The 10,977-nt window shown below is 37.1% G+C and overlaps 2 protein-coding genes across 3 annotated transcripts; both read left to right on the top strand.

Moving 5' to 3' along the window:
• Positions 1 to 454: 454 nt before the first annotated feature.
• Positions 455 to 7,903, top strand: LOC132600847 (calcium-transporting ATPase 4, endoplasmic reticulum-type-like). Of its 2 annotated transcripts, none has more exons than XM_060314261.1 (9): positions 455 to 675; positions 1,562 to 3,045; positions 3,523 to 3,595; positions 3,688 to 3,809; positions 4,539 to 4,820; positions 4,930 to 5,307; positions 5,690 to 5,799; positions 6,566 to 6,794; positions 6,901 to 7,903. In XM_060314261.1, the coding sequence occupies exons 2-9, from the start codon at positions 1,630 to 1,632 to the stop codon at positions 7,477 to 7,479; spliced, it is 3,189 nt and encodes a 1,062-aa protein (XP_060170244.1). In that variant the 5' UTR covers positions 455 to 675; positions 1,562 to 1,629; the 3' UTR covers positions 7,480 to 7,903. The 2 variants fall into 2 exon arrangements, with proteins under 2 accessions (XP_060170244.1, XP_060170245.1); XM_060314262.1 differs by having other exon boundaries at positions 457 to 618.
• Positions 7,904 to 9,530: 1,627 nt separating this feature from the next.
• Positions 9,531 to 10,557, top strand: LOC132599587 (chitinase 2-like). The gene has a single exon (XM_060312912.1). The coding sequence runs from the start codon at positions 9,578 to 9,580 to the stop codon at positions 10,493 to 10,495; it is 918 nt and encodes a 305-aa protein (XP_060168895.1). The 5' UTR covers positions 9,531 to 9,577; the 3' UTR covers positions 10,496 to 10,557.
• The last annotated feature ends 420 nt before the right edge of the window (positions 10,558 to 10,977 follow it).

The following is a 10,977-nucleotide window of genomic DNA, read 5'->3' as shown; positions in this document are numbered from 1 at the left end:
TATTTATTTCCTACACCAACTATCAAGCAGTGTACAAATCGTGCAAGCCTTATGATGATTAGATAAACAAAAAAGATCTTAAGAACAAGTATGTTGTGTGAATTTAGGTTTTTTTTTTTGTTCTTGTAGGACCTCTCTATTTCTAAAATATTGTCATGCTAGTAAAGAGACATTCATTCAATTTACAAGAATTGACTTTTCTTTTTATTTTATATAATTTTTGCTTCAAACATTCTTGTATTTCTTTTTTTTTTTTGGTTGCAAACAATTACCAATCAGAAAAGGGTAAATTAGTGAATTTACTTCACCATGGAGCTTTCTAGACAATGTATAATTGTATATACCAAAAGCCGAAAAGTAAAAATAAAAAATAAAATAATATAGAGTCCATTAAAAGTTAGAAACTACGCAGAAGCTAATAAGCAAAAACCGATCTATAAACACTCCGTTTTTTCCACCTTTCTTCCTATTATTATCGTTATTTATTTTATTATTATTATTATTTTTGCTTTGTTTGTATAAAGTAAAGAGGCAGAGATCTCTTATTTTTTCGATTCTCTCACTCTACAGTTTCCCGAGAGAGAGATAGATAAGAGGGAGATTCGCACAATAACTATCGTAAGTCCGCGCTGCAGAGTAACAATTCTCTGCCCTCTCATCTTCTCCACTTTTCCGGTAACTATTTTGATTGCGTATTTGTGTTATTATTAAATCTAGAAGCTTCGATTGTAGTTGCAATTGTATGTATTTATGTTTTTTTTCTGATCTAGAAGCTTCGATTGATGTATGTGCTATTTTCCTGATCGATTGTAGCTGCGATTGTGTGCATTTGTATGTTTTTTTAAAAAATCTAGAAGCTTCTATTGTAGTTGCGATTATTGTAGATCTTTGATTAGGTTAAATGTTTTTGACCTAATTTGAACTTTGAAACGGTGAAATTCTTACTGTCACGAGATTTTGCAATTTTAATAGTCTATAAGCTTTTATTGTAGTTGCAATTGTTCTAGATCTTTGTTTAGGTTAATTTTTGACCTAATTTTTAACTTTGAAACGGTGAAGTGTTCCAATCATGAGAGTTTGCTTTTTTATTTTCGATTTTGTTTGAATTTCAGGAGAATTTTACCATTTTAGGGGATTTTGGGTGGGCTTTTAGTAAATTTGTTGATTCTGGAGGTTATAAATGGGCAAATGAGGTGAAATTTTATATCATTTTGTGTTTTTTAATCTAGAAGCTTCTATTGGAGTTGTCATTGTTCTAGATCTCTGTTAAGTTTAATTTTTTGACCTAATTTGAACTTTGAAATGAAGAATTGCTCCGATCATGAGATTTTGCTTCTGAATTTCGATTTAGTTTGAATTTCAGGAGAATTTGGCTGGGTTTTTAGTAGATTTTGTTGATTCTGGAGGTCATAAATGGGAAAAGGATGTGCGTTTTAAAAAAAAAAAATCACTTTGTGTGTTTGTTTTTCTTTTTCAAAATCTAGTTGACCTAATTTGAACTTTGAAATGATGAATTATCATGAGATTATGCTTCTGATTTTCGATTTTGTTTGAATTTCAGGAGAATTTTATCATTTTAGGGGATTTTGTCAGGATTTTTAGTAGATTTTGCGACTCTGGAGGTTATAAATGGGAAAAGGAGGTGAAGATTATGGGAAAAGGGAGAATTTAGGTGGTGAAAGTGTATCGGACAAGGACGTGTTTCCGGCGTGGTCGAAAGATGTGAAAGAGTGTGAGGAGAAGTTCGGGGTGAACAGAATTTATGGATTGTCTGAAGATGAGGTTGGTAAAAGGAGGCAGATCTATGGTTTTAATGAATTGGAGAAGCACGAAGGGCAGTCAATTTTAAGGTTGATTTTAGATCAGTTTAACGATACGTTAGTTAGGATTTTGCTTGGTGCTGCGGTGATTTCGTTTGTTTTGGCTTGGTTAGATGGAGAAGAAGGCGGTGAGAAGGAGATCACGGCTTTCGTGGAACCTTTAGTGATTTTCTTGATCTTAATTGTCAATGCCGCGGTCGGTGTTTGGCAAGAGACTAATGCCGAAAAGGCTTTGGAGGCATTAAAGGAAATTCAGTCAGAGACTGCGTGTGTGATCCGTGATGGTAAAAGAATTTCGTCTTTGCCAGCTAAAGAGCTTGTACCGGGGGATATTGTTGAGTTGAAAGTTGGAGATAAAGTACCGGCTGATATGAGGGTTTTGAGTTTGATCAGTTCGACTCTTCGGCTTGAACAGGGATCACTGACTGGTGAAAGTGAAGCAGTTAGTAAGACCGCTAAAGTTGTACCGGAGGATGTTGATATACAAGGGAAGAAATGTATGGTATTTGCTGGAACCACTGTGGTGAACGGAAATTGTATTTCTTTGGTTACTCAAATTGGGATGGATACCGAGATAGGGAAGGTGCACTCACAGATTCATGAAGCATCACAAGAAGAGGAAGATACCCCGTTGAAGAAAAAGCTAAATGAGTTTGGAGAAGCTTTGACTGCCATTATTGGTGTCATCTGCATTTTGGTTTGGCTGATTAACGTGAAATACTTCCTCTCTTGGGAGATTGTTGATGGGTGGCCTAGGAATTTCAAGTTTTCATTCGAGAAGTGCACTTATTATTTTGAAATTGCAGTGGCATTGGCAGTTGCTGCCATTCCAGAAGGTCTGCCAGCAGTTATTACAACTTGTTTGGCACTTGGCACACGCAAGATGGCTGCTAAGAACGCACTTGTTCGAAAATTGCCTAGTGTAGAAACTCTTGGTTGTACAACTGTTATTTGCTCGGACAAAACAGGAACATTGACTACTAATAATATGGCTGTGTCCAAGCTTGTTGCTATGGGTGCCAAGGCTAACACAGTGCGGTCCTTCAATGTTGAAGGGACCTCATATGATCCCTTTGATGGAAAGATACAAGATTGGCCAATGGGTCGGGTGGACTCTAACCTACAAATGATAGCGAAAATTGCTGCTGTCTGCAATGATTCTGGAGTTGAAAAAGCTGGTCAGCACTATGTTGCCAGCGGACTGCCCACTGAAGCAGCACTAAAGGTATTGATTTTATAATTGAATTGGATTGCTTCTCTTTATCTTGCCAGATTAGTATCTCTGCTCTCTATCCACTGTGTGAGTGTATTATGCTAGATTAGTATTCAGTTACTCTAAGCTTTATTATTAGATAAGGTCTGCGTACAATCTACCCTCCCCAGACCCCACATTGTGGGACTCACTGGGTATGTTGTTGTTGTTGTTGATGTTGGTCAGTTATCCCCGTCTAGAATGGATTCGTGATTTATCAATGACATTTATAGAACATCAGATTTCTGACCTTGACATTGTTTAGTATCTATCACTACTTAGTTTCTGCTGGCCGCCACCCCCTCCTTTCCAGACACAAACATAAGTTAATTAAGTAAATTACTCCGTAGTACATTGCTTAATATATTTATATGCTTTAAAAAACTTTTTTTTATTCGCTTTCTTAAATCTTTGGGTGACTTTATTTAGAGTTTGTTATTGTGATTTAAGGTTCTGGTCGAGAAAATGGGACTTCCTGATGGCGTCAGTTCCATTTCCTCTTCAAGTGACAAAGATGGCCTCCGTAAGTTGTGGTTTCTGATCTGCTGTTGTTTTGTACATAATGGGTCTTTGTTTGCTCTGCAACGTGGCCTGACTTCACTTAGCTGAATGTAGGTTGCTCTTACGCATGGAACAAAATTGAACAGCGTATTGGTACTCTTGAATTTGATCGTGATAGGAAATCCATGGGTGTCATCACGACTTCCACCTCTGGAACAAAGTCGTTACTTGTGAAGGTGTGCTCTTTATTTCCTTGGATTTTCTACTTCATATTGGGTTTCCTACACCTTTTAATTGTTCTTGACGTTTTAGAAGCGCAATGTATCAACACGTATATTTTTGGTTCTATATAAATTCTGATATGGCTGCTTCTGTTGTTGCAATTTATATATTGTGGCACTTTGCATATTCTGTGTTCCCTTTTGACTTATTCTTTCTAGCGTTAGGACTTTTACTGTGCAAACGGATGGAACTGCTACTTTGGATCTGTGTGATTTTTCACTTCAGAGGATTCTCATGGTAGCACCCTGTATGCGGAGGATGTACATTATTAAATAGCAGTTTAAGAACCTCCATGTGGTTAGTGTCGTCTTGATCGAGGTCCACAGTCGTCAAAAGTTACTAATCTTAGTTTGATGTATATTAGTATTGGATCTTCATAAGCTCACTAATGGACCCGATCATTATAGGATATTTGAATTACTGCAATAGTAATTTTTGAATGAATGGTACCAGGTTCTTATGTGTGGTAATTAAGGGTGATATGCGTTGTTTCTACTTACTTGTGCTTTGCTCATAGCTTTTAATTGTACATGTGATGAAAAAATTGCAAACTGTTTCCTTCTCATACTGTTCGTGTGTGGTTCTTAGTTTTACATGTTTTGGCCCTGATTGATTCTTTTGCGATATTTGCTTTGTGTGCTGTTTGGGATTTAGTTATCTAACATATGTTTTTTCATTTTCAGGGTGCGGTTGAAAATCTGTTGGAAAGAAGCTCCTTTGTGCAACTGCAAGACGGTTCTGTTGTAGAATTAGATCATTCTTCAAAGAATCATATATTGCAAAGCCTTCATGAAATGTCCTCCAAAGCATTGCGTGTCCTCGGTTTTGCATACAAGGAGGATCTACATGAATTTGCAACCTATAACGGTGATGAAGACCATCCAGCTCATCAGCTTTTACTTAATCCTGCTAATTACTCTTCCATTGAGAGTAAACTCATATTTGTTGGCTTGGCTGGGATAAGGGTAAGTTAGTTAACTTGCTTTCTCTCTTCTGTCAGTTTATTTTTGTCTTACAACCTTCCTCTATTGGGAGCCTCAAGATATTGAACAAATACTTTTCATCTTGTCAAAGGATCCTCCTAGAAAAGAGGTACGTGCTGCAATTGAGGATTGCAGAGAAGCTGGCATCCGAGTTATGGTAATTACAGGAGATAACAAGAATACAGCAGAAGCTATTTGCCGTGAGATAGGTGTCTTTGGAAGCCATGAAGATATCAGTTCGAGGAGCTTAACTGGAAAAGAATTTATGGAGCTTGCAGACCCCAAAGCACATATAAGGCAAAGTGGAGGTCTCTTATTCTCCAGGGCTGAGCCAAGGCATAAACAAGATATAGTGAGATTGCTTAAAGATGATGGTGAGGTGGTTGCGATGACTGGGGATGGAGTGAATGATGCACCTGCTCTAAAATTGGCTGATATTGGAATTGCAATGGGAATCGCTGGAACTGAGGTAAAAATGATGATAATAGTGCTAGAATCTGTGACTAATGTCAATGGAGGCATGTATCTAGAAGGATTTATTTCCTGCAGTACTTAACAGTGAATGGTAATGATATATTATCAGTGGTAGGCATAAAGTATATTTTTTGTCTGCCCTGCCAATCTATACATACCCAGTTTGCAGTCACCTGATGGATGATCGTATAATGATGTGTGATTGTATATGCTCATCTTATTTTCAATGCACAAAATTCGGGTCTGCTGAGTGTATATCTATCGTCAGGTTCTTTATTCTCATTAATGAGATCCTGAAGAATTTCCAAGCCACATTCTTTTTGTCATGTTACTTATGGACTTCTTGTCATGTTACTTATGGTTGATTTTTCCCCCAGGTGGCAAAGGAAGCATCTGACATGGTTTTGGCAGATGATAATTTTAGTACAATTGTAGCTGCTGTTGGTGAAGGCAGGTCCATTTATAACAATATGAAGGCTTTCATCAGGTTTATTTTCTTCCACATCTCATTCAGTTGGCAATATTTATATCGATGGTACTCTTGATTGGATACTATTGTATTTCTATCATTTTGGGTTGGGTAATTCGGTATTTGTCTGTCCAATATATATTCTACTTTTGTGCATTGCATTTCAGCTTATATGTACAAGAGTGAGTTAAACTTTGCTGAACTAGGTATAACTAGTCCCATTCAGACTTGTGGTAATTCCGGCTTTCTGCAAACCGCAAACCATCTGGGTAGCATAGTTGATAGCAATTACCTTTAGCGTGTTTATCAATCTATTGGAAAGATTTTCATTTTGTACTTGTTGCTTTTTTGCGCTTGCTTTTAAGAACACTGGAAGTATGTAAAAAGTTACTTATCAGGGAAAGATAGCACCTGCTGCTTATGCTTACACATGAACATTTTTAAGTCCGTTGGATTTGACATGCATTCAACAGTTTGAATGTTCTAAGAATGAGATATATGCTACTGAATGAGTTGCGGAAAACTTGGATTAAGCTTTAGTTCTTGTTCGACCGGATCCTTGAGTTAAGCGATTTGGATAAGTTGGCTGTCGATTTCCATTTTTTATCTTCTTTTTTAATTTAAAAAGGGAGTAACTCCTCTTCTATTGGTTTGTTAGGATGCCATCCTTCCATCATTTTCATGAACTTTTTGAATTAATAGCTTTAGTCCGTGTAATGCATGATGCCACAACTGATAGTGCATCATTTGAAAGCGCATACATTGAGGCTTTACTATGTTGTAGGTACATGATCTCCTCAAACATTGGTGAGGTTGCCTCTATTTTCCTTACTGCTGCGCTAGGCATTCCCGAAGGTCTTATCCCAGTTCAGCTTCTGTGGGTCAACCTGGTCACTGATGGACCTCCTGCTACTGCATTGGGATTTAATCCACCAGACAAGGATATAATGAAGAAAAAACCTAGGAGAAGTGATGATTCATTGATCAGTGCATGGATTTTGTTTCGCTATCTGGTTTGCACTCTAATTATATATTTTGTTTTCACTTTAATTTCCATTTCCTACTTTTGTTTATGAGAATGAAATCCTTGTGCTTATCATTTTTAAATGCTTCATGCAGGTTATTGGGTTGTATGTTGGTTTAGCAACTGTGGGAGTTTTCATCATCTGGTTCACCCATGACTCTTTCCTTGGCATTGATTTAAGTGGAGATGGCCATAGTCTTGTGACCTATTCCCAGCTTGCTAATTGGGGTCAGTGCAAAACCTGGAATAATTTCACCGCCTCAACTTTCACTGCTGGGTCACAAGTGATTAGTTTTGATAACCCGTGTGATTACTTCGTGGAAGGCAAGGTCAAAGCCATGACCCTTTCCCTCTCTGTATTGGTTGCAATTGAAATGTTTAACTCACTTAATGCCCTTTCGGAAGATGGAAGCCTCTTGACAATGCCACCATGGGTCAACCCATGGCTTCTTTTGGCCATGTCGGTCTCATTTGGGTTGCACTTCTTGATCCTCTACGTGCCATTCCTTGCTCAAGTATTTGGAATCGTTCCACTGAGCCTGAACGAGTGGCTGTTAGTATTGGCTGTTGCATTACCCGTCATATTGATCGATGAGATTTTGAAGTTGATTGGAAGGTGCACAAGTGGTATTCGAACAGGTGCAAGGAGTCCTACAAAGCAGAAGGAAGAGTAGAAGCAAAAGCAATGGGACTTTCAGTTGGAGCTGCTCAGAATACCATAAATGTGTTGGACTGCTTATTATTAACAGAGGTTATGTTATTCATACCCGCAAGTGGGGTTTGATTAGCCTATTCTCTTGGTCCTTCCTCTTTAACCCAGCCCAGTCGATGTTAAAGAGGGTTGGTGTGGACCTTGCAGATTTAATTAGATTCATTAGTCATTTTCTAATACTCTGATGATAGAATTAGTTTTGATATTGAAGTTTTTTCCTCATGAACAGTTTTTCTCTTGCTGTTATACCCGTCCTCTCCAATCTGATATCTGGTTTCCTGTTGCCCAACTTGTTGGGGCACGTATGGTATAACCAAATTGCACTGAGAGGTGTAAAATTCAGAATGGAAAACACCCATCTTAAATACCAAACAAATTTCAAAGCATGTAACTTTCTTGTTCAAGCTTTCAAGGTCTAACGATAACTTTGTTTGCATTAATGCTCTTGTATCCGGTTAGTTAGTTCTACTCGATAATATTTATCTCCACTTATTGCAGATTTGCAGTGGTATTCATAAATAGTCTGAAAGGGAACGGAGTACACTTTGTTTTGATTGTTGCCTTCATGTTTTTCGGGTCCGTTAATTAAAGGCCTTCGACGAAGACTCAATTGAGGAACTAGACTTCAAGTAGTAATAATTTCAGTATATAGACCCCTTTTAGGATTGGTGATAATGAATTTTCACCATGAAGTAATAAAATGGACAAGTTAAGAGGCAAGGCAGTCCGAAAGTTTAAAAGAATAAAAAGTGTTCCAAAAATGAAAAAAATACATGCTTCTTCCTCCTCACTGCCGCCCAATTTTTCAATTTTTCGTGAACCATCGATCGGTATGATTTCATGATATATTCAATCGATCATCAAAACAAGGCACACTGTGACTAGAACACATCAACAATCATTTTCTCAAAACAGATTTAGCAAAACTATAAATTTGATACATTAAACAAAATATCTGAGGTAATTAGACATGCAGTAAGAAATCAAAGCTACAAACATTTGAGACAAAAAAAGTACATTTCAGAGTTGCAACATGCAAGTTGTGACACATATGAGCAGGACTTCATGTTATATTCAATCTAATTGTCTTGTTGGATTACTAACCAACTATTAATTTGCCCAATTTCAAAGTTACAAACACATCAGAGGGAGAATGCATTTCATAATTGTAAGATGAATCATGACAAATCAGTAGGACTTCAAACTATATTCAACCTAACTGTAGTGTCGGGTTACTCACAAAACATGTTTGATCGCCATGATTTCAAAACTACAAAAATAGTAGAGCAAAAATACATTAGAACTGCGAAAAAGGGGTCAAAATTCCTCCTAAACTATGCGAAATGGAACAACTTTACCCTACATTAGAAATTGGTCATGAAATTATCCATATCGTTACCAAAATAGCTCAAAATTTCCTTTTGGACCATTGGACCTAATTATCTGAATTTTTTATTTGTAATTAGAATATTCAGTCCAAATTTTTTGCCACTTGACCTAATTAAATCAAAGTGGTCCAACCTTACACTGCGTATGATTCAATATTTGCCCCAATATTGTGATATATGATCAATTTCGCCTCATCCGCCTTAGAAGTCTTGTTTAACCTAAGGTGCAAAATTCCTTGTTTTGAGGAAAGACAAAAAATCATTGGGTCATTGGAAAATTCCTTGGTTTGAGGAAAGGAAACGAAATGAATAAGATTATCAGGTTCCTTAAATACAATTTAAAATTGGCTTAGAAGGACTAGAATTTTGACATACATATCCAAAGATTTATTCAACACATTTTAGGAGTCAAGGTGCAGATCTAATCATCGTGCCATTTCTGCCAAGTAAAATAACAATTAAGATATACACTGTTCTATACTTATATCTCAAATTGACCAACTAGCATGAAACGGCAAACTAAAGCAAACATTTTTTTAACTTTCTCTTGTGAGTTGTGACTAATACTTCAACATTTATCCATAAATCTACCAAGGAACCACTATTTAAACTGCTTATCTTCAAGCCATTCTAGCAGACTACAGAGTAATTCTAACAATATATCTCAACTTCATGGAGCTCTCCAAGATTTTAATTTCATTTTTTGCTCTTCAATTCTTAATTTTTCTATCACCAATCCATGCAGCACCTGGAAATTCCAATATTTTCAGGGAATACATTGGAGCAGAGTTCAACAATGTCAAGTTCACTGATGTTCCCATTCACTCTGGCGTCGAATTTCACTTCATTCTCTCTTTTGCCATTGACTACACCACTTCTTCTTCTGCATCTCCCACAAACGGTCAATTCAACATTTTCTGGGACACAGATAACCTCACCCCTTCTTCTGTTTCCGCGATTAAAAACCAACATTCGAATGTCAAAGTAGCATTGAGCTTAGGAGGTGACAGTGTTGGAGGAACCAGCGCGTATTTCAACCCTACTTCGGTCGATTCTTGGGTTTCAAATGCTGTCTCTTCTCTTACAAATATAATTAAGCAATACAATTTGGATGGCATCGATATCGACTATGAACATTTTCAAGCTGACCCTGATACCTTTACAGAGTGCATTGGGAAACTAATTACAACTCTCAAGAACAACGGAGTTATTTCATTCGCTTCCATAGCTCCGTTTGATGATGATAAAGTTCAGAGTCATTACAAGGCGCTATGGAAAAGCTATGGTCACCTTATAGACTATGTCAACTTCCAATTTTACGCGTACGATGAGGGGACCACTGTGTCTCAATTCATGGACTATTTTTCTACTCAGAGATCCAATTATGATGGGGGAAGGATCTTGGCTAGCTTTAGCACTGATGGAAGTGGAGGATTATCTCCAGAAAATGGATTTTTCACAGCTTGTAGTAAGCTTAAAAGTAAAGGAGAGTTGGGTGGAATATTTGTGTGGAGTGCTGATGATTCAAAATCAAATGGTTTCAAATATGAGAAGCAATCACAAGCATTACTGGCCATACCCCACAAGTGATTTCACAATGTTGTAATACAGTTGTAGTGATACAAATCCAAAGCTATGCACCTCTTTGTACAAAATTATGAGGATTTGAATCAATATACTACTAGTGGGTTTATGAATATGTTATGCATTATTCAGAAAAGGAAATCATTGTTTTGTTCATCTTTTTGCCACTGCATTTAAGACTTTTCAGCAATAAGCAAATTAATAAGACAGCCATAAGAATTAATCAAAAGGTTTTACGCTCTTTGGGAAAGGTCCATTTACAGCCTCCCAGCTGCAGGTGTTTCAATGACAGACAATAATATGCAAGTACATAATGGCTTCCGTGCCATAGGCAGAGCTAAAAATTGTTAGCAAACTGTATTCGAAAATGAACATAAACCAGAATTTGAAAACTGTATAAAAAATTTGTAAGAATTAAATCGAGCCCACTGAATTCATAGCGTGTCCTTAAGGAAATTATTCCCCTCAATGTACCCGAGGTGTTGGAA

This window comes from Lycium barbarum, chromosome 6 (assembly GCF_019175385.1).
Source record: "Lycium barbarum isolate Lr01 chromosome 6, ASM1917538v2, whole genome shotgun sequence".
NCBI lineage: Eukaryota > Viridiplantae > Streptophyta > Magnoliopsida > Solanales > Solanaceae > Lycium > Lycium barbarum.
The sequence above is the reverse complement of the archived record's forward strand: the minus strand, read 5'-3'. Positions and strand labels throughout refer to the sequence as shown.